Raw genomic sequence first — 23,143 nt, 5'->3', positions numbered from 1 at the left:
TGTGTGTGTGTGTGTGTGTGTGTGTGTGTGTGTGTGTGATTGGAAGTCAGTCACGTGTAGCCTGTTAGCTTAGCTTGGCATAAAGACTGGAGGCAGAGGGAAGCAGCTGGCCTGGGACACTCACGGCTGCTGGAAAACGTGTTTCTGCTGTCAGTTAAACTGACAGGGGGTCAGTTTTTAGAGCCACAGCGACGCTGGACACAGACAGACTGACTGGTCTCAGATCAGCCCCGCACACACTCAGCTGAAGAAAAACACTTTCTGATCAATCAACAAGACGACCGGCCGAGCGCGTGAGAGTAACCGAGCACATTAACTAAGTACTGGAGGTACTTACTGAGTACTTGTATGTACTGATACTCTTTACTCCACTACGTTTACTTCAGAGCTTTAGTTACTTTGCAGACTCAGATTACTAACACAGAACAGTATTTTTCAGCTCTGTGTGGGGCGGCTGTGGTTCAGGAGGCAGAGCGCTCGTGCACCGATCAGGAGGTCGCTGGTTCGATTCCGGCCGCGGCAGAAGTTACTGAAGCCCAAAACTGCCCCTGCTGCTGCGCCATCGGTGTGTGAATTCATACGTACGTCACTTTGGAAAAAGTGATTGTAATTCTAATCAAAGTACTATATACTATACTATAAATATACTATAAAAGTACTTCTTCCACCACTGCCAGCTGAATGTGGTATCATCCAGGCATATAAGTACTCAAGTAAAAGTAGCAATACCACAAATTCTACTCAAGTGAAAGTACAGCCTCTATTACCTGCAAAAAGAACTTCAGGTATCTAAAATGAGGGTACTCATTACACTACGGAGGCCCTGAAGGACACTTTTCCATCAAAGTAAAATTTACTGTCCTCAAGTTTTTTCAATAAATGATCTTCGTCTTTTTTCTCATCTCGTTTATTAGTCCAACTGTGCACGACAGCAGCTCCGGTCAGACACAGGAGCTCAGCACGCTGTAATCTGTAATCTGTAATCCATATTTCAGACATTGATCACGTTACACATGAAAGGATGGAGGAACTAAAACTGTCAGATGAATGTGGTCCAACACAAAGTACAACGTCTGAATCTGACTGAGATTCACTGGGAGCATCGACAATATACTAATACTGCTACTACTGTCAAGACTACTGCAGCCAGTACTGCGACTAATACTACTGACAGACCTCAGACTGCCTCTAAGATCGATAATAATACCGCTGCTCCTGGTAATCGATTACACTGATACTTGTAGTTCTTGACAGTATGAGGTACCAGCAGTACTACAGTGATGGTACCATCAGCGTGTCCTCACACACATTCACAGGTTTATCCTACAGTCTCACCTCAGTGTACCGAGCCGTCTTCATTCAGGTCCGCTGGTGTCCAGCAGGGACTCCGTCCGTCCGTCCGTCCGTCCGTCCGGCGCTGAGCTGCCGCTGCTGGGAGACGAGCTGCGTCAGGTTCACACTGTGAACAGAAGCAATACAGGAAGTGACACGAACTACACGTCAAAATAATAGCATGTCGAACAGGAAGTATCAAAGTAAAAGTGCGGGAAAAGCTGACATGTCTGAAGGACAGAAAGAATGTGGCGTTCAGGGACCCGGGGCCAAAATCAGCTGCTGTGTCAGGTGTGAATCTACCTGTACGTCTAAGTCTGAAATGAATCAAGTGTTTGTGTTTGTTATCACATAAAAATCACTTAAAACAAGTACAATCATTTTTCTGGATTTTAATGCAGCGACATGGTGTCTGAACGAACTTAAAGGGGGACATGAGCAGATGTTCAGCAGGGGCTGACGTCAGGTGAGCTGGACTGATGAAGAACGCAAAGCTCAAAGTGAAGCTGAGCAGGTTTCCGTCTGAGAACTCAGCTGAGAGCTGAAACCACCTGCGTGGCTCCGTTTCCATGAGAGGAGACACACCTGTCTGTGTCTGCAGGACTCGAGTGAACTTCACCTTTAATCAGGCTGCAGCTGAGACGTTTCGTGTGCTGCAGCGCCGCCCTGTGGCCCAACTGTCATATTACACAAGAACGCCTGAGCATCCTTCAGAGCTGAGACACCAAACACAATGCTTGGACATGCAAACAGGAAGTCAGAAGTTACTACCTGATTTTTAGCCTGTATTTATTTCCATGTGGTCAAAGTGTCTGATTAACAGTTAGCTGAATTAGCCGTTAGCACCTCCTGTTAGCAGCTCTTGGTGGACTCACCAAATACTATCTACAATTTCTTACAAGTTTCTTTTTTTTATTTAAAAATTCTCACTCTTTTGTATATATTCTGCTGTTGTGTCTAATTTGCATGCACTTCTTATATTAATCTGCTCTACTGATGCTGCTGTAATCTGGAATTTCCCCTCGCGGGACAAATAAAGGAAAAATTGAATTCTGAAGAAAAGTTAAAAACTAAAAACTGCAGGTCTGACGATGTTCATGATATCTGGAGGAGGAAGTCACACTGAAGCTAAAACATCACGTCTCTGTTCACTGAGTTCTGACTGAGGAGAAACTCCTGAACCTGACCACGTGTCACTGATGCAGCGCCACCTGCTGGCTTCACCACAGAGGGACAGAAAGAGGCTGCAGGACGCAAACATCACCTGTGCGGCAGGTACAGAGCTCGGCTGGGGTCTTTTCACCTGCTCACCGTCCGGCCATCAAGGCGTGACACCTGGATAACTGTGAGGAGACGAGGAGACAGACGGACAGACGGACGGACAGACGGACAGCTTCAGGGAGACAGCAGACAGCAGTGTTTCCTCTCAGTTCATTAAACGGTCGTTGACATGAATCAAAGACAAAACTTCGACATCAGAAACACGTTGAATTGAATTTATTGTCACAGATGAAAGAAAAGCAGTAAAAGTTCAGAGAGCAGAAACTGAAAAAAAATTTTCAGTTTCAGACTCAAAGTGTCCTCTGGCTTCATTCAGATAAGATAAGATAAGATAAGATAAGATAAGATAAGATAAGACATTGTGTCTCTGAACTCTAACTGGGCTGTGACATGAAATGACTGAAGCAGCCAGTTTGTCACATTTCCAGCTTTCAGCTCTTCTCTCTTAAGCTCACTGCAGGAAGAATCTGAAACTTCGGCGCCGTCTGGTGGTCGACTTGGGAACGACTCACTCACCTGCAGCACCTTCACCAGCTGCAACACGAACGTCATGAACACGAAGCATCGACAGTCACCATCCAATAACAGAGTCGACGAGACGACGCATTCTGCCCAATCAGTGCTTTTCCTTTGGGTACTTTGTGTATTTTGATGCTGATAAATTTGCACTTTTAGGATATTACTTGTACCAGTATTTGTACACTATGGTATTAGTACTGTTACTGGGCTGACAGGCGTGTCACCTGTGCCACCTGCATGTCTGTTGTATGTTGTTTAAAGTTCAGCGAATCAGCTCACACTGAATAAAACATGACAATCATGACAATCAATGTGTTTCAGGTGTTTCAGGGGAACAAATGACGACACCGAGCTCGGACGCTGTTCCACCAGCTACAGGTTTAATATCAGATGAACAACAGTAGAAAAACAGAGGCCGAGGCTACCAGACAAAAAGAAGAGTAGGAAATCGAACAGCATCCAACAGGCTCTTTAAAATAATTCCTCTGTACAGTATTTACACACACACACACACACACACACACACAGAGTACAGTACAGCTACACACTGAGGAGGAGGAGTCTGACGCCGGCGGTCAGTCTGCAGCATCAGTCCCAATGCTGCCCTCTGATTGGTCCGTCCTCCTCCGTCCACAGTATTTTATTTCCTGTGAAGCTGCGATGCTTCCAGGTGTGACGGCGTCCGGCGGAGTCCAGAGGTCACTGCGGATAAAGTCTGGGGGCCAGAGGGCGTTACAGAAATGTGCTGTAAAACGACAAAACGAAGGCTCTGCCAACAGGAAGCCGCTGCCTCGTCCTTCCTCGACTGCACCAGGATGCCATCATGACTCTGAACGCTCCCCCGCCACCGCCGCCGCCGCCACCCAGAACGGTCTGACCCGCCCATCTCCAAAACAACAACAGCTGTTCCTCCAACCACCAGCAGCATTTGAACACGTCTCCACCCACCAGGTCCTCCATGTCCTCAGTCTGTGAGCCAAAACTTCAGCTGCCCACCACCCGAGCACCACGGTACTGTCCGGAACCAGCAGGACCGGCAGGACCGGCAGGACCAGTATCAGACCTTCAGTCCTCCTGAAGTCTCAGCAGTCCAGCGAGGGGCAGAGCAGCTGGCTGGACGTCCAGGCAGAGAAATCAAACGTACACAAACACCATTGAACTGATGTCGAAACAGAAACGCTTCCTCATGTGATCCGGTCACATGACTCCGGGCAGGGTGGAGGTGAGCCAGTCAGGTGTGCCTGCAAACAGGTGAGATGACATGATTGGTCAAAAGAGAAAATCGCACATTTACAGACACAACTTGTGTTTCAGCTTCTAAAGCCAAACGTCTGTCAAACCAGATGTTGGACTGATTTCCACCTCGTTGACCGACAGCTGCCGGGTCGTACTGATCTGTGATCAGTCTGCACGTCGTGTCTTCACACAGGTGATAATCGATACAGGTGAGCAGTGGCACTCGACATGATGACGATCATTCTACCTTTCTGGATTCATGTGTTAATAGCAGAGTTCCTTCCGTACATGCAGCAGGTGTTTGTGGACACACCAACATTCACACGTTCACACATTCACACGTTCACGCCGAAGCTCCTGTGCAGAGAGCAGCTGTTTCTACTCTCCACAGTCACAACACTGACTGAGACCAACATGTCCACACTGCTCTGAAGAAGGTCCACCAGGTGGTGCTGCAGACTGACATAAATCCACTGCAGAGGACAGGAAGACAGAGTGTGTGTGTGTGTGTGTGTGTGTGTGTGTGTGTGTGTGTGCGTGCGTGCGTGCGTGCGTGCGTGCGTGCGTGCGTGCGTGTCTCTTACCGTTCTCACCTCCGTGCGGGGGGGTACATGGTCGGGGCGGACGCTTGCTGACTGGCGACGATGGCTGAGGAGGAGAGGCCTGTGAGACAGAGACGGCCGTCAGACAGATCCAACATGGCGGACACGGCGTCCACATGCGAACGGCTCAGTGTGTCACGTTACTGTGTGAGCGCTGGACGTGGACGGTGGAGGACGGAGCCTGTGGTCATAACGTGAGACAAATCTAAAGCAAACGCACACGCACGAAGCTCAGTTCACTCGTCAGGCAGTGAAATCAGCTTCCTGTGATGTCATAGTGATGTCATCAGGGTTATCTTTGAGGGCGCGCTCCAAAATTTGACGACTTGAATGGAAAGTGAACAGAATAGGTCAGCGCGGTCAACAGCAGACTGACGGCTCATACTTCAGTCCTGCTGCTGTCTGGATCAACTGACGTCAGTCTGATACCTGCGGCCTCACGTCGCACCTGCACGCCATCGATGCTGCGCTACAAGCAGCACACCGCCGCAGCCACACGGAGAGAAACCTCAAACTACAACTCTAGAACCGGCCGCCAGAAGTGCCACAAACTGCAGGAGTGGAGGCAGGGACGGTCTAAAGAAGAGACGCCACTGAGCTGCATTATGGGAAATGTAGGATCCAGTGTCTGACAGTGAGAATATCTTTAATATTGACCTTTTTAAAATCCAACCTGACTTTATGGAAGCAGGAGAAATGGCCGACGGGGCCCTTTAAAACTACAAAGAGATGAAAACTGAACTCTCTGACGGTTTCAGCTCGTAGCTTCATTCTGACGTTTGTCTGAATTTCGATACCTGGACGTGTTTACGCACAGGAGAGGAGGACAGACGGGCGTCTCACCTGAGGCGTAGGACAGGTCGTACTGTCCTGACAGCAGCGGGTATCCCAGGTGATGATGGGACGGCAGGATGCGTTGGGAGGGTGAGGATCGCGGCCGGTCTCCCTCTCTCTCCCGGTCTCTCTCTCGCTCTCTGTCTCGGTCTCTGTCCCGGTCGTGCGGGGTCTTGTCTTGGATGGACGGGGATTTGCTCTTGTACTGGCTGGCGTGCTGCTGCAGCAGGTCCAGAGCTTTGGCCTCGCTGGGCGGCTTCACCGTGGGACTGGACCTGGAGGGCTTCTCCCCCTCCTCTCCCGCTGCCACCTTTCCTCCGTATGAGGGGAAGGAGTAACTGGCCGGCAGGTACGAGCCTGAGGACAGAGACATGTCTGAGGGACGCTCATCTTACCCTCCAGCATCAGATTAAGACAAACAAACGCTCCTGTCAGACTGCCGTCGTCTGTGGATTCAACACAGAGACGTCACTGATAATAAATCCACACGTCTGCTGTGATACGTTCACAGGCCGCTGGTTTCTGGAGTTACAGGCTGACGCCAACTTTGACGGCTGGTTGACGAAATCAACAAAATCTACTGATTTAATCTACTGATACTAATCAGAAACAGATCAGAGGGGGGACGCTCCTGCACAGAGCAGAACTCCTGACTGATGGGCAGAGAGCAGGAGGTGCAGCGGGTTCAGGGGCTACGAGGAGAGGACTGGTGGGTCTTAAAGGCACTGAACTGAATTTTTCTTTTTGACCAATAATGTCCTCCCACCTGTCTGCAGGTCTCATAAAAACGGTTTGTATCCTGGTCTGATCATACAGAGCTGGTCTAAAGGCTAAAGAAGTGATCAATATGTTGATCACTTTCCGTTTAGTAGATTGTTTAGTCTAGAAAACATCACAACACCTGCTTTGTCTGACAAACAGTTAAAAAAAAAAAAGCACAAAGTGAACATTTCACTTTTGTCTTTTCTGCTTGAGAAATGAAAAACAATTCATAGAAAAGTTCAATAAAAAATGGAAATCAATCTCAAATCTGTGCGTACAGAACTGCAGTCACGGCGCTGTTAGCCTAGCTTAGCATAAAGACTAGACACACCTGTAGAAGCTCACTGGGCAACATGTTAGATTTGATTCATTTACATATAAAATGATGTAGGCGGGGCTTCCTGTCAGAACAGCCTCTCATTGGACTGTCGGTGCAGTGACCGTCAGCAGGCAGGTAGATCATTTTGAACTTCAGACAGAGCGAGGCTAGCTGTTTCCCCCTGCTTCCAGTCTTTAGGATAAGCTAAGCTAAGCTAAGCTAGCCACGTCCTGACTCTGTGTCTGTCCTCAACACACAGATGTGAGACTGATAGAAATCTGAACACCTCCCTCTCAAAAAGAGAGTGAACAGGCATGTTTCTGCTGCTCGACTGATGTTTTGACACTGGTCCTGTGTTCCTGGACTCTTGTTGGGTGAAATAAAGGTTGTTTGAATCATCGGGACACCTGTGCACCCTCGTCTTCTTACCAGGGTAGTTCTGCATCATGACGGAGGGCATGCCTCTGTAGCCGGGGTGGGTGGGCTCGTAGCCATGGCTGTAGGCGTAAGGTCCGTGCATGTAGGGCATGTAGCCCTGGTGCTGGGCCAAGGGGGAGGAGAACTGCATGTGGGGGGGGCGAGCCTCCTTCCCTCCCCCCCGGTGCTCCTCTGGAGGCAGCTGAGTCCTGATCTCCACCCCTTCCTTGGCCTCCTCTTTCTGGAGGCCCTCCTTTGTCCGCTGCCTCTCCTCCTTCCCTTTCCTGTCGCGCTCTCTCTCCCTGTCATCCTTCCACCTGTCGTCCTCCTGCGGTTTAGGAGCTTCTGAATATTTGTTCGGGTAGACGTATGGCCACAGGCGTGAGTCCGGCTCCTGCAGAGGAGAAGAGAAGAAGACATGTTTATGAAGGCTGGTGGTGGTGATAACTGAAGAAGATGTGCTAGAACAACAATGTCCACTGGATCCAGCTGTGTTATGTTTGCCAGATACAATCTGCTGCCATTCTACCTGCTGTGGTGACGTCCACTACACAGTTTACACACAGATCCTGGTTAAAGTTTACCTGACGTGGGATCAGCTGACCAGTTCTGTAGAGAACTGTCATCACTCTGTTGAACTACAAAAACAGGAGGGAAGTTTCTTTCCACTCAAACAATTGTGTGAATTCAGAGAGCAACTGCTCATAAACCAGAGAACACAAACGTTACCAAACTACAGCCTCACCCTAACTACATGTTACCCAGCAGTCATTCCCAAGCAGGTGCAGCTGAGGATAAAAACTTCTGACTGTAATACTTTATGATAGCAACACTGTCTGACAAAACAAACAAAAATTTGACAGTGCAGCCTGAACACAACCTGAGCTCAGCCTGAGTGCAGCCTGGGCACAGCCTGAATGCAGCCTGAGCAGAGCCTGAACACAGCCTGAGCAGAGCCTGAGCAGAGCCTGAATGCAGCCTGAGCAGAGCCTGAACGCAGCCTGAGCAGAGCCTGAACGCAGCCTGAGCAGAGCCTGAATGCAGCCTGAGCAGAGCCTGAACGCAGCCTGAGCAGAGCCTGAACGCAGCCTGAGCACAGCCTGAGCAGAGCCTGAATGCAGCCTGAGTGTGTAAAAATGCAGTTACCTGTCTGTACCACATGGCAGGCTCTACACCTGCCGGCCTGCCCGACTCCAGCCCTGGCTTGGTCTCTTCTTTCCCATGATGCCCTGCTTCACTCAATTTCATTTTCAGGCCCTCAGACTGGGCGGTGGGTGCCTTGGGGTCCTCTCCCTTTGCCATGATGACCGACTTGGCCTGTTCTGAAGCTGGTGGAGGCTCTTTGGGCTTGGTCGTGCTCAGCACCCCCTTAGCACCCAGATCGGTGAGGCTGGGGGCTCTGGACAGGGTGGGGGGCACCGTGGCTTTCTGCTTCCACTCCTCTTTCCCACACAGCTCCCGCTCTTTGCCCTCAGCCTTCTTGTCGGCCTGCCGCTGCCTCTCCTCGTACTGCTGGCGGTAGGTGGGATTAGAGGCCAGCAGGTGGGCGTGGTAGGCCTGGTCAGGTGAGTAGGAGTAGGGGGGGACGTAGTACTGGTTGTAGTACAGAGGCTGGGTGTACATGTTGGAGCGCTGCTGGATAACTGATGGCTGCTGAGGCCCCGGCTCTGCCTTCCTCTCCTCCTGAGGCTCCACCTTTAGTTTGCCCTCCTCCCCCACCTCTGGCTGCTCCTCCTCCTTCTTCACCTTCACTTGCGCTCCTTCCACATGAGGCGGTGCTGCAGGTGCTGCTCCTGGGCTGGGGTTGGGGTAGCTGGGAGAGTAGTAGGAGTCGTAGCTGGGGTAGTACGGTGATTCCTTACTGGAAGCCTGAGGGGGGAACAGTGCCTTCTTGGCCCCTTCACGAGGCCCTTGGTCAGGTTCGGATTTGACCTTCACCCCCTCTGCCTTCCCCTCTCCGTCCTCGCCGGCGTCTGAGATGTCAGAGTAGGCAGGGCTGCTGGTTTTGACAGACGCATTGTCTGCTCCGTTTTGGTTGAGGTGGGGGGCAAGGCCGGCCTCAATCCTGCTGGCCACACCGATGGATGGGCTGGGAGCATTATCTGAGAAACTGTACACCTTGTCGGCCTCAGCCTTGATGCTGGCCAGGCGGCTCTGGTGAGCTTCTGAGGAGCCATTGAGCAAAGCGTCAGACGCCTCTGAGTATGGACTCTTCCCCTCTTCTGGCCTCCCTCCCTTACCCATGGCCTTTGGACTGTCCCCCTCCTTTCCTCCCTCCCTCTTCTTCTTGTCCTTCTTCTTCTTGTCCTTGGCGAGGGTGGGGCTGGAGGCAGGGTCGGCCAGTGGAGGGGGTTTAGGCTGGATGTTCTTCAGCTGGGGGCTCTTGGGGATGGACTGTACCACTGAGCCCAGAGCAGGGGAGGATGCTTGCAGGGCGTAGGGTGAGGGGGCATTGGAGGCAGCTGGGGCGACGGGTCGAGCCGGCTTCAAGCCTTTCTGGGTCAGTTTATCCGTCTTACCTCCGGCTGCCATCTTCTTGGCCTTTCTGTCATCCATACCGTCGTTGCTGGCTTCGTCTGTCAAACACGCCCCCTCCTCGCCGCCGTCTGTCACATCAGGCTCAGCCTCTCCTGCCTTCTTCTTTCCCTTTGACGTCAGCTTCCCCGGTGAGGGGGACGGGGCATCAAATCCCCGTCCTTTCGGCGTAGTGGAGCGGGCAGGTGAGATGGCTGCACCATTGCAGGAGGCAGGGTCAGGGTGGAGGGCGGGGTCATCTCCGTATTCGCTGTCGCCATCCTGGTCCAATCGGACATCGTGGTCGTTATGGGCTCGAGCCTGGTGGTACTTCAGCCCGTTGATGTGCTTGTACTTCTTGTTGCAATTGGGGTGAGGGCAGTCGATGAGCACGGGGGAGGGGCAAGTCCGGTCCAACTGTGGAGGGGGCAGAGGTTCAGATTTACCTCCAGGGTGGGGGAGTGAAGCGCCGGTGGAGTTAGTTCTCATTCGCTTTGAAGCCTTGGTGTCCTCTGAGCTGGAGGTGGGCTCCATATCAGAGGCAGGTTTGGTCTTCCTCTTAGTGGAGGACGGACTGGCCTTCACGTCCTCGATGCCGCTGGCAGTCTGGCTGCCTCGTCGACCTTTGCTGTTCGCAGTGGCGCCACGTGTCTTGCTGCTGCCGCTGCCTTTGTTATCTGAGGAGTTGCTGTTGTCGTTCAACGGCGTGTTGCTACTGGGACGCATCCTCTTACCCCGACCACGCCCGCTTCGCATTTCCACGTCACTGGTGGGAGACTCACAGAACCTGAAAACACACAGAGTCAGTGAGCAGCAAACAGAAGCAGGAAGCCTGAACAGAGCTCCACCTGCACAAAGGTATGAGAAAACTAAACAACAGATGTTTCCCAGATATATTTGGTCATATCATCCACACCAAGGTAGCCAAGAGTGCCATTAGGCCAACACTGGATATGTGACAAAGGAGCTTGATTTGCAGGTGTTTGGTTCACTGGACCATCTTAAAAAAAGCCTAACTTCTGGTTATCTCACTGATAAACAGAACAACCCAGAGATCAGTTACTGAACGTTTCATGAGGAACACTGATCAATCAGTTTTCAAGTGACTTCAGTGTGTGTGTACCGTGGAGGGGCCCAGTCATGTCTTGTGCAGTCCAGCAGGGTCCCAACGTACGTCTTGTTCCTCCAGGTGACGTTAACAACCAGCATGCCTACAGACAGACAGACAGACAGACAGTGAAAGCCACAGAATGAGTTACAGGAAACAGACGTGTCAGGTGATGTCAGGTGAGACGCTCCTCCCTGCTGGGAAACAGATTTCAATTTAAAATCGAGCCTAGCAGGTTTCTGAGGTCGAGTCCCGTCGGTGCTTCAGGAGGACTGAGACTAAGTGCAGAGAGACACTGAGTGTTTTAACAGAACGTTCCACCATGAGGAGCAGATCAAAGGGTCTAGCAGCTCAGTGTGCAGCTGATGTGTGAACAGCGTCCTGCCAGAGAGCAGAGGGCTATCACCTCCTTCACCTCCACTTCATCTCCTCAACGCCTGCCACAGGGTGTGTGTGTGTGTGTGTGTGTGTGTGTGTGTGTGTGTGTGTGATCTGACTGCCAGTCAGGATCTTCTGTCTTCTGGAGACCAGCTTCATATGAGCAGGAGACACAGTCTGACTCTGGGTTTTTGTCTCCAGCGTGACGTCTTGTTAAGTCACACGCTTTGACCTGAGCAACGCCATCAGCACTGAGGTCAAACAACGCGGCGTTCTGATGAACCAAATGCTGACATGGCAGAAATACAACCATTCATAATGTAGGTCGAACAACACGAGACACGCTGGCCTGATGAGATGAGCTGAAACTAAACCTGAAACTCTTTTCAAGTTGATGTTTAACTAGGATTTCTTTAGAAAACGGTGTTTGGTCAGCAGCTGCTGAGCAGGTTTTTCTTTGTTTACTTCATCTTTAAGTGACAAGCTCTGATCAGACCGTCCATTACGTTTACATCTTCAGGCATCTTCACGTCGCTCACCTCACGTCCTGCTGGGTAATTTTACGTTCCAAATAAAAACACTGAAAACAAACAGTAAGAATGTGAAACATGTTTACAGGGTTTCTTTCTCAGCCAGGACTCTGCTGTCACTCCCTCACTCCTTCATGTCTCGTTTCATGGCTGTCAATAGGAGACACAGGCAGACTGCTGGCTTAGCTTCACCACGTGTTTCATCGTCTTTTAGACGTTCATCTCACCGTCCTCGGTTTCCTGCCACACGATGCCCTCCAGGTTGACGCTGGTGCCTGGCTCGCAGGGTCCCAGGCACTCCGGCTCGGTGGCCAGTGAGGCGTCCGCCGTGTTCACCGCCACTGAGCGTGTGCGAACCATGATCTGCTCACACGGAGACGAGATGTCGCTGTTGGCGACGGGAGCGAGGAGGTGGAGAGGAGGAGGAGCGGGGGTGGAGACCGGAGACTCCATCTGGATGAGGGAGACAGAGGAGAGACGAGGGTGAGACACACATTCTGAGGTTTTGATTGGACAAACTGTAAAAGACTTTGTGAGAGACTCAGAGGTCAACATGTCCACACACTGTTCAGACAGAGGACGAGCCGCTCGTCTGCCGTCACTGTTAACAGCCACACCACAGACGCATCGATAAAGTTTCTACAGAGCAGCGCATCACATGAGGTGTCACCTGAGCCAATGGGATGGGGGGGCGGGCTCGCAGTGATCACACAGAATGATGGACAAGCAGCTTCACCTCAGAATAAAGCACATACACACCATCACCTCCACCAATCCCACAGTGTGGTGAAGCGTCGCTTGGTGCTGTGAAAAGCATTCTGGGAAATGTAGGACAACATCAGATGACAGATATAAAGCAGTTTGAGTGATGGGATCATTTAAAAAGCAAATTCCTACATTTTTTGCAGCTCTTTCACTCTTAAACAGACACACTTCAGACATTTTTAATGAAAATTCAGATTTTACATGTATGATTCTTGACTTGTGTAACATGTTTGTTTACATCTTCGTCTTCCTGTACTGTGAAGCACCAAAACAACAAAGCCAGTTCTCTGTATGTGAAAAGCTGAACCTGACTGTGAGGAGGAGAGAACAGGAATAAAGAAAAAGATAACAAGGGAGGAGAAACCAGTGTCAGAAGAGGAGGAGGTGAGGAGGAGGAAAGAGCACAAAGGAGAGGAGGAGGTGCTGAGGATGACCCTTAATGATCAGGTGGGAAGCAGCTGGTGTGGGGGCAGAGTGGGGAGCACTGGGAAGGTGTCAGTCGTCACCATGGAAACGCTCCCAAACCGCCTCCTCACCACAAGACAGGAGGAGATCTGAGAGCACCTGGAGAGACCCATCGCCCGTCATCCTCCTCCTCCTCCTCCTCCGACCCCCACCCGTCAGGGCAGGGTTCCCCACAGAACGGTGCTCCGAGGAGGTGGTGAGCAATGATGGCGATGCCTTCAAGGACATTCTGAAAACCCACAACTGGTTTTTATTATAGGAGGAAATAACTGCAGAGAGGTTCTGCTGGTGGAACACAACGCAGACGAGGAGGCCGTGAAATGATGAAGAGCAGCCTCGTGAGAGTGTGGGAACACAAACGAGTGCGACAGAGGACAGAAAAAACTGTTCACTGTGATGGATTATTGATCATCAATAAGGAAAGCTGCTTTTCAAGTGTCAGCAGACAGAAAACCTTTTGGACAACATTTTTATTTACAAACCTTTTTTATTCGACCAAACGTCTAAACACAAACTTTAGCTCCACAAAGTTTGAATTTGTGGAGCAGCTGGTCAGCAGCTGGTCAGTGTTTGGGGTTTTAGAGAACAGCAATAAACCAACAGAACCTTTCCTCCCTCAGCTCAGTGCGTCCGCTGACAGCGACGGACCACCTGATGTTCACGTGAGGTGACGTGAGGTCAGACAAGCTGAGACGCTAACGAGAGTCCGCGGCCCGCCATGACTCCACGTCTACAAAGACACTTATCTGATGTGTGTCAGTCACATCGCGGCTGTTCTCCAGAGACGGACAGACAGCACGTCCCTCTGAGAGCAGAGACGGACAGACCGCATGTCCCCGTGAGAGCAGAGACGGACAGACAGCACGTCTCTCTGAGAGCAGAGACGGACAGACAGCACGTCCCTCTGAGAGCAGAGACGGACAGACCGCATGTCCCCGTGAGAGCAGAGACAGACAGACAGCACGTCCCTCTGAGAGCAGAGACGGACAGACCGCATGTCCCTCTGAGAGCAGAGACAGACAGACAGCACGTCCCTCTGAGAGCAGAGATGGACAGACCGCACGTCCCTCTGAGAGCAGAGACGGACAGACCGCATGTCCCTCTGAGAGCAGAGACGGACAGACCGCATGTCCCCGTGAGAGCAGAGACGGACAGACAGCACGTCTCTCTGAGAACAGAGACGGACAGACCGCATGTCCCCGTGAGAGCAGAGACAGACAGACCGCATGTCCCCGTGAGAGCAGAGACAGACAGACAGCACGTCCCTCTGAGAGCAGAGACGGACAGACCGCATGTCCCCGTGAGAGCAGAGACAGACAGACAGCACGTCTCTCTGAGAACAGAGACGGACAGACCGCATGTCCCTGTGAGAGCAGAGACGGACAGACCGCATGTCCCCGTGAGAGCAGAGATGGACAGACAGCACGTCCCTCTGAGAGCAGAGACGGACAGACCGCATGTCCCCGTGAGAACAGAGACGGACAGACAGCACGTCCCTGTGAGAGCAGAGACGGACAGACAGCACGTCCCCGTGAGAGCAGAGACGGACAGACAGCACGTCCCTCTGAGAGCAGAGACGGACAGACAGCACGTCCGCGTGAGAGCAGAGACGGACAGACAGAATGTCCCCGTGAGAGAGGAACAGGAAGTGACAGACGTCTGAATAGCGTGTTCACGTCTCCGCCTCCATTTCCATCATCACTTCGCGTGTCCCAGTATGGCGTCTTCAAACTGTCCCAAATACTAAATGAGACATGACAGCAACTAGTATTTCTATTTCATGCTACTTTAGGCTTCACTACATTAATCTGATGAATTTAGTTAGCGGTTACTTCAGATTATTCAGATTATTAATCCAGAATCTAACCAGCACAGGAACTCGAGGCAGCAGATCGACCACCTAAAGAGAGCTGGGTCCAGACCAGCTGGGACACTAAAGGCCCACAGAAACAAGCTGCACATCATCTGCTTTTCCAAGAACTTCAACAGGGACATAAATGACGAATCCAAAGAAATTCATCAACACATTTTTACAACTAGTTTTATTTGCTGCATAAACATAATTTACTGATGTGCTGAAACACATCCTGGGCTGAACTGCAGCCACACGGATCCAGATCCTGGCAGACAGACGGTTCCAGGCCCGAACCAAACACCAGGTCGTGGTGTGAAAACACGCTTCATCCACAGCTCGTTCTCTGTTTGGAGTTAGACAGTGATGGACGTCTTCAGCTTGTCCTCCAGGCTGAAGACCTTCGTCCTCTCTGCGGACAGCAGACCCGGGAGGCACGATGAAGACCGCCAGGCGCTGGGTCACTGACTGGTTAAGAGGGTGCTGCCTTGGTAACAAGAGAAACAAACCGCCCCGCCCCTATCGTTGTCCTCTTTAAGAATAAAAAACATGGCTGCCTGGAATGCTGGGAAACCCCCAGACGAGCAGAAAACCCTCCAACCGACAGTCCCAGGCAGGCTGTGCCTCCTCCTCTGCTCCACCGGCGGCAGAGCTCCAACCAACAGGACGCCTCCTGGGCTGGGAAACACCAGCCCCCTGCTCCTCCTCCTCCTCCTCCTCCTCCTCCTCCTCCTCCTCTGTCTTCAGAGAGGTATTCATTACAATGAGACACATTCCTTTCAAGGCCAGTCACTGGCTGTGAGCGAGGATCAGCGATAGTGATCAGCACTTCAGAAGGACCAGAGAGTGGAGGCTCGTTTAATGTGTCACTTCATGGAGAGGTGAAGTGGACGAGGTCGTTCCAGGCTGCCAGGCTTCACCGGATTAAAGTCGATTTTCTCCTCTTAGATCGTGTTCGGTTCCAAACAGGATGAATGTTAAACTCACACAGGACAAACACAGAGACGCGGTGCTGGCATAATTCTGCTTCATTTACAAGGTCAAAAGTACGAGAATGAGTATAAAACCGGTCCAGGAGAGACAGCGAGGACCCGTTTTTAATAGTTTCTTATTGGTCTAAACCAAAACACTGAAGCGCTCCTGCAGAAATTGACCGTGGTGCTGAAAACACACTGCTGACAGTAGAACACCTGTGAGGTGCGAGCAGCATGCGAGGCCTCGTGAGGCCATCAGCTGTGTCCCTGACATGTGAGCTTGGCTCAGGTCCACAGCTGATTGGTGCAGGCACACACAAACAAATGATCCTGTACGACACGCTGGAGCTCCATCAGTAACATGCTGCAGCACATCCACCCACAGCGCCGAGCCGTCACCGCTACGGGACGGACAGGACGGACACACTGACAGACGGCGGGATGCTGGAGCTGTGCGAGGACGACTGGCTCCCTCAACGTGACCACCACGACTCAGCGGTGTTCACCGTTACCATGGAAAAGGCCACCGAGTCACATCTGACTGAAACACAGGCCGATCAGTAATGATTAAGATCAGTATTCATCTCACAGTGGACCAATCTGCAGAGTTACAGCAGCAACAATCAGAAATGACTACAATCCTAAAAACAAGAGTAAGATAAAGTTTAGTGACTCCACTCAGACACAAAGATCAATAACACCAAACACACCTTTGCTGTCACAAAAACAACTGGTGCTTTCAGGAAGAGTCACTGGTTAAGTTCAGGTGTTCAGTGAGCTCATGCTCTGTTCAATAATGAGTGATGATCACAATGAACACAGCAAAGAGACAGACAGACAGACAGACAGAGAGACAGACAGACAGACGGACGGATGGAGAGAGACAGACAGACGGACAGACAGACGGACAGACAGACAGACGGACGGACAGACGGACAGACAGACAGACAGACAGAAGGATGGAGAGAGACAGAGAGACAGAGAGACGGATGGAGAAAGACAGACGGAGAGAGACAGACGGACAGACAGACAGACGGAGAGACAGACAGAGAGACAGACGGATGGATGGAGAGAGACAGACAGACAGACAGACGGAGAGAGACAGAGAGACAAACGGACAGACAGACGGACGGACGGACGGACGGATGGAGAGAGACAGACAGATGGAGAGAGACAGAGAGAGAGACAGACAGACAGACGGACGGAGAGACAGACAGACAGACGGCGAGAGACGGACAGATGGAGAGAGACAGAGAGAGAGACAGACAGACAGACAGACAGATGGACGGAGAGAGACAGAGAGACAGACAGACAGACAGATGGCGAGAGACAGACAGACGGATGGACAGACGGAGAGAGACAGACAGATGGAGAGAGACAGAGAGAGAGACAGAAAGACAGACAGACAGACAGACAGACAGACAGACGGACGGAGAGAGACAGAGAGACAGACAGACAGACAGAGAGATGGAGAAAGACAGAGAGAGACAGACAGACAGACAGACAGATGGAGAGAGACAGACAGACAGACAGACAGACAGACAGACAGATGGCGAGAGACAGACAGACGGATGGACAGACGGAGAGAGACGGACAGATGGAGAGAGACAGAGAGAGAGACAGACAGACGGACGGACGGAGAGAGACAGACAGACAGACAGCGAGAGACGGACAGATGGAGAGAGACAGAGAGAGAGACAGACAGACAGACAGACAGACAGACAGAAGGAGAGACAGACAGAGAGACAGACGGATGGATGGAGAGAGACAGACAGACAGACGGAGAGAGACAGAGAGACAGACGGATGGATGGAGAGAGACAGACAGACAGACGGAGAGAGACAGAGAGACAAACGGACAGACAGACGGACGGACGGACGGACGGATGGAGAGAGACAGACAGATGGAGAGAGACAGAGAGAGAGACAGACAGACAGACGGACGGAGAGAGACAGACAGACAGACGGCGAGAGACGGACAGATGGAGAGAGACAGAGAGAGAGACAGACAGACAGACAGACAGATGGACGGAGAGAGACAGAGAGACAGACAGACAGACAGATGGCGAGAGACAGACAGACGGATGGACAGACGGAGAGAGACAGACAGATGGAGAGAGACAGAGAGAGAGACAGACAGACAGACAGACAGACAGACAGACGGACGGAGAGAGACAGAGAGACAGACAGACAGACAGAGAGATGGAGAAAGACAGAGAGAGACAGACAGACAGACAGACAGATGGAGAGAGACAGACAGACAGACAGACAGACAGACAGACAGATGGCGAGAGACAGACAGACGGATGGACAGACGGAGAGAGACGGACAGATGGAGAGAGACAGAGAGAGAGACAGACAGACGGACGGACGGAGAGAGACAGACAGACAGCGAGAGACGGACAGATGGAGAAAGACAGAGACAGACAGACAGACCTTGAAGATAAATGGACCACACTTGGCCTTGGTCCCCCTGTCAACACATTCCTGTCCTATCAGGAGTTGTGGGAGGTGCAGGTCATTGTGGACACGTGTCCAGAGTGACATGTCAGCAGTGTTTCATGACATGCGCACGGACGCATGCACGCACACACACACACACGTGAGGCCTTCACAGGAAGACGTGATGATGAGGATGCTTAGAAACCCCTCAACATGCCCCAAAAATCCCCCAAGGCCCCTCCCTGAAACCCATCAAACACCCCTCCAGAACATATCCACAACCCCCCAGTAACCCGTAAAACCCCCAAGGACTACCCTCCTCCTCCACCTCCTCCACCTCCTCCTCCACCTCCTCCTCCTCCTCCTCCTCCTCCTCCTCCTCCTCCACCTCCTCCTCGGCCCTCACTGCCTCACACTAAGTCATAGGAATGTTAGAAATGAACAACAGGTGAGCAGTTCTTTCTTCAGGGATGGAATAACATCTGGGATGGAGGGAGACCACAGTGATTCCTCCTCTCTCCCCCTTCTCCCCCTCTCTCCCTCTCCCTTTGGGCCTTTGGATGGATCCAGGACTCCAGCTCGAGAACGACGATGTGGTCTCAGAGAAAGAAGAAATGTAGATATTTGATGAAGCAACGTTTTACTACTGAAACCTTCTTAATTGAGCCTGGAATCAAACTTGAGACCAAGCCAAAGACCCAGATGAGCTGCTGGACCAGTTTGAAACGAATGAACTTCAAACTTTAAGGTGTCTTCAGAGACAAACCGTAAAGGACGACGACACCTATTCTGAGCAGGCCGTCCACCCGCTGAGGGGACATGTGACCTGTTCTGTTGGTCCCTCTTCCACGAACGCGGCTGCAGAGCTGAGGCGTCCGGGGCCTCTCGAGCTTCTCGAGATGCTTTCATTTACTTTCCCTCTTCCTCCACTTCTGTTTCCCAGAAAGCATGTGCAGAGCTCCCTGAGCCCCCTGAGCCCCCTGCTCTCACTTTAATGTGCAGGTGGAGAGCTGGTCTGGGCACCGGCCATGTCTTCATACCTTTATACCTCCCAGACTGGAATTTACAGTATTTGGCCTGAATGAGACGCCTCAGCAGAGGAAAAGTGAATCTGCAGTGGAAAGAAATCATTCAGGGGTTTGTCAGAACTACAAAAATATATACGGAGCTACAAAAACAAGGCTGAACTAAATCAAAGGTCAGGAGAGAGTTGGTTTAATGAGGCGGCTGGAGCTGCTCACATCAACAGCCAGACACAGCACCACCTGTATATTGCCAGTTTATTAGGTACACCTATGTAAAAGGAATGCAGCCATCACTGAAAAACTAATGGTACAATAAGAAGCTTCAAGTCTTCTGCAGACTGAAACGATCCATCTTTCCCTCCTTCAGTCCAGACCAGTTTCCCCGTACCTGCTGGTGAACAGCATCCTCCCAGCAGGATGCTGCTCTCAGGCTGATGCTGATGGCGTCTTCCTCATGTCTGCTGTGTGTCCACATGGCTGCTGGTAAACTCCAAACAGGATCTTGTGGCTTTCTTTCAGCAGCATCTCTCTCCTGAAGGTCAGTTTGGTGGAGAGCAGGACCAACACTGTCCTGAGGACAGGTTGTCTCAGCTGAGCTCTGGATCTCTCCAGCTCCTCCAGAGTCACCAGTGGCCTCCTGGCTGATTCTGTGGTTAATGCTGGCCTGAACGTGGCTGTTGATCCACATTCTTTCCATGTTCTAATGATGGATTTAATGGCACTCCATGAGATGTTCAAAGCTGGGGACTTGGTTTGAATCTAGCCCTTGAGCTGTGTGATGGCTGCTTGGTCTTCATGATGCTGGTGGTTTGATAAAGTTCTCTAACGAACTCTGAGGCCTCCACAGAACAGGTGTATTCACACTGAGGTGGACTGTTTAACTCCTTGTGTGACTCATGAAGGCAGCTGGGTGCTCCTGATGTTAGTTTGGCGTTCACAGCACAGGAGGTGAGTACAGGTTTTTATCTGTAAACCATTTTGAAAACCACAAAATAAAACCCCACAATTTTATCCCACAATGTCCAGAGTCTTAAGCAGGGGATGCAGTAAAGTTCACAGTTTGCACTTCACTGAATATCTGAGCAGGACAGTAATCCACGGGGACATCAGTGAAGTGTCTCATGTGAACCTGCAGTCCAACAGGCCGACTCTACAAAGACACTGAAGACCCCGTCAAACACACTCTGACACCACAACGTTAACTGCTGTTTGAATCCACTGAAGATTGTGGCTATCAAACACCAATGAGCAGCTGGAAATAGCCAGATGTTAGCTGCAGGAAGAACACCCCACCCCCTTCTGTCTCTCTGTAATCATCCTGTCTGTCTGCACTGTAAACTGTCCAATAGGAAGACGGTGCTTGACTCCTTTTCCACAGTCTTTATGGAGTGTTTAGTCTGAGTTTGAGTCCTCGTGGTGTCATCTGTTTCTGTCTGTGGTGTCCAAACAGACTCACAGTGTCTCCTGTCTGAGCAGATCTGGCTGCAGTAACACTGAACTCATTTCTACTGAGAAACCTCAGCCAGCGATCAGCTGACAGCCGCTCGGCCTGTGTCGCATTAAGACGCTTCAACACTTCACCTCAGTTAGCTTTCACAGAGCACAACCATCATTTGTCAACTGAAGACATGTGGAAGCAGCGACTTCATGTTGGACTTTGTTGTTTAACCAGAAAATAAGGGTCTGTTTGACCACGAGTGACCGGCCCACTTCACCTTTTCATCAATATCAATTCAATCGGCTCATTCAAAGTTCAGCAGAACAGAGAGCAGAGAGCACTGTAGTCCTGCTTCAGCTGATTTTAAGGTCCCACTTCTCATACACAAAGCGCTTAATGGACAAGCACCAAGCTACGTCGCTAACTCCTTCTCCACTGTTTGCCTTCAAGAACTCTGATCATCTGCTGCCAGTTCACTGGAGGCTTCCAGAAACAGCAGGAAGAAAGTCAATGACTCAAAGCTCTGGAACAAACCACCTTCAGACATCAGGAAGCAGCTCGCTGAGTGTCTTTAACAGAGAGCTAAAAACTGATCTCTGCACTTTAACCTTAACGAGCTGACTTCCTGATAGACTTGAAACTTTGTGCTTTGCCTCGCGCTGATGCTCTAAATCATCTGATTATACCCTGAAACAACAGCCTGTTGAACCCAGTCAAAGCCCACCTGCCCTTGAATAAAAGCCCCTGACCTTGAATTACCAAAGCGTTTAACCTTGAAACCAACAGCCACTTTAGCCGTGACTCAACAGCTTGTTTAACCTTTGATCAAACACCAACTGAAGCCTGAATCCAAAGGCTGTCTGAGCCTGAACGGACCACCTGCTAAGCCTTCAGCCAGCAGCCCTTTTAACCTCCAGCCAACAGCTGCTTTAACAACCAATCAACTACCAGTTTCATCAACCCTGAATGGAGAGCCCGTTTGATTCTGGGATCAAATGATTAACTGGTTTAACGAACGTGTACTGAAACATTCACAGATGTATTTTGTGGTTTAGATATAAAAAATGTTTAAAATGCAAACAAAAATGTCTTTCAAACACAAATATTTGTTTCAGGCCTGGATCAGACGACACGATGGTCACCGCGTCAGATTTCACCATCACACCGCCATGACTCGGTCAGGTGACCGCACGTATGACCCCGATTGATCACAGCACGTCTTATCTCACGATAACGCACGAGTTCGGAGGTCACCGGGGAGGCGGGTGAAGCAGCTGTCAATCAAACTGACGGAAGCGTGTGTGATGCGGGTGAGAAAAATAACAACAATAAAGCACAGAAGGAGAAAACGTGTGTGGATGAGCTTTAACGTTAAAGAAACGGAAGGCGGAGAAAACTTCAGCCCATTCGGACATTATTTACACTTCTGCTGTGAACAGAACGGACAGGAGCGGCGACTTTCAAATCCAGTCATTTCACTTTAATTCTTTATTCTCCAAGCTGCAGGCTGGGCCGTGTTACTGCGACTGCTTTAAGGTTGGATGTGGAAATGGACATGATAGAGCCGGGGATAACGTGACGACAGCACAACAGCTACTCGCCGGCCGATGAAGACGTGTTTCTAGCCGACGTTTGTCTTTTTGGACTCTGTCGAGGAAACATTACACAGGCAGAAGCACTGCTGCCACGGCTCAAATTTTCCTCTCGTTCGTTGTCCCACCTGATGTGTGTGGAGTCATTCATTCAGTCTTTAGCATCCTTCTGTGTCTGATTACATCCAGTTAATCTGAATCAACAGCGGCGTGACCCTGAGTCAGCTGACACGCTGTTCACTGAACTGACCGCCTGTTTGAGCCAACAAGTAAACCCAACCAACAGCTTTGTTCAATCCTGAATTGACAGTCTGTTTAAGGTGGACTCAGCAGCGTGTTTGAATCTTAATCAACAGTGTATTTAACCCTGAAGCAGCAGACTGTCAAAGGTGGAGACGTCGGCTCAGCGGGGACTGAAGAGCATCAGCTGGAAGGACCAACCACAGCAGCACCGCCTGAAACCACAAACTGGGTTACATTAGATTAGACTCTATAAACAACTCACTACCAGGTGATGCTCTGCTTAGCTCGGACTGTGGACACTGACCAGCTTGCACTCGACCTGACAGCTCGGTTTTACTGTTTGGGACAAGAGATGAGAAAAGATCTCGCTCACTGTTTGAAGCAGACAGACATTTTGACCCAATGAGGAGCCTCGTTAGCAGGGCTCGAGACTGCGACCAAAATGGTCGCATATGCGACCTTTTTTTCAGAGTTTGCGAGTAAGAATTTCATCTGGTCGCGTTTGTGCGAGCGCAT

At 50.9% G+C, this 23,143-nt stretch overlaps 2 protein-coding genes across 5 annotated transcripts in view; both read right to left on the bottom strand.

Annotated features, from left to right (window-relative positions):
* Positions 1–1,472, bottom strand: part of gramd2ab (GRAM domain containing 2Ab) — a 21,691-nt gene extending 20,219 nt beyond the window's left edge. Inside the window, exon 1 of the mRNA XM_076733967.1 lies at positions 1,336–1,472. The gene's annotated coding sequence lies outside the window, so the exon portion shown is untranslated. The remainder of the gene's footprint in view (positions 1–1,335) is intronic.
* A 1,365-nt stretch (positions 1,473–2,837) lies between these two features.
* znf609a (zinc finger protein 609a) overlaps positions 2,838–23,143 on the bottom strand; it is a 41,676-nt gene continuing 21,370 nt past the window's right edge. Inside the window, exons 4-10 of one of the 4 annotated variants that reach the window (XM_076732938.1) lie at positions 12,060–12,285; positions 10,940–11,027; positions 8,449–10,603; positions 7,315–7,696; positions 5,814–6,161; positions 4,962–5,031; positions 2,838–4,373 (exon numbers count right to left, since the gene is read on the bottom strand). In XM_076732938.1, the coding sequence (XP_076589053.1) occupies positions 4,364–4,373; positions 4,962–5,031; positions 5,814–6,161; positions 7,315–7,696; positions 8,449–10,603; positions 10,940–11,027; positions 12,060–12,285 (3,279 nt within the window). In that variant the 3' untranslated portion in view covers positions 2,838–4,363. Of the gene's footprint in view, positions 4,374–4,952; positions 5,032–5,813; positions 6,162–7,314; positions 7,697–8,448; positions 10,604–10,939; positions 11,028–12,059; positions 12,286–23,143 lie in introns of all 4 variants that reach the window. The other 3 variants (XM_076732942.1, XM_076732941.1, XM_076732943.1) reach the window with 3 other exon arrangements.

This window comes from Chaetodon auriga, chromosome 6, assembly GCF_051107435.1.
Source record: "Chaetodon auriga isolate fChaAug3 chromosome 6, fChaAug3.hap1, whole genome shotgun sequence".
Taxonomy (NCBI): Eukaryota; Metazoa; Chordata; class Actinopteri; order Chaetodontiformes; family Chaetodontidae; genus Chaetodon; species Chaetodon auriga.
The sequence above is the reverse complement of the archived record's forward strand: the minus strand, read 5'-3'. Positions and strand labels throughout refer to the sequence as shown.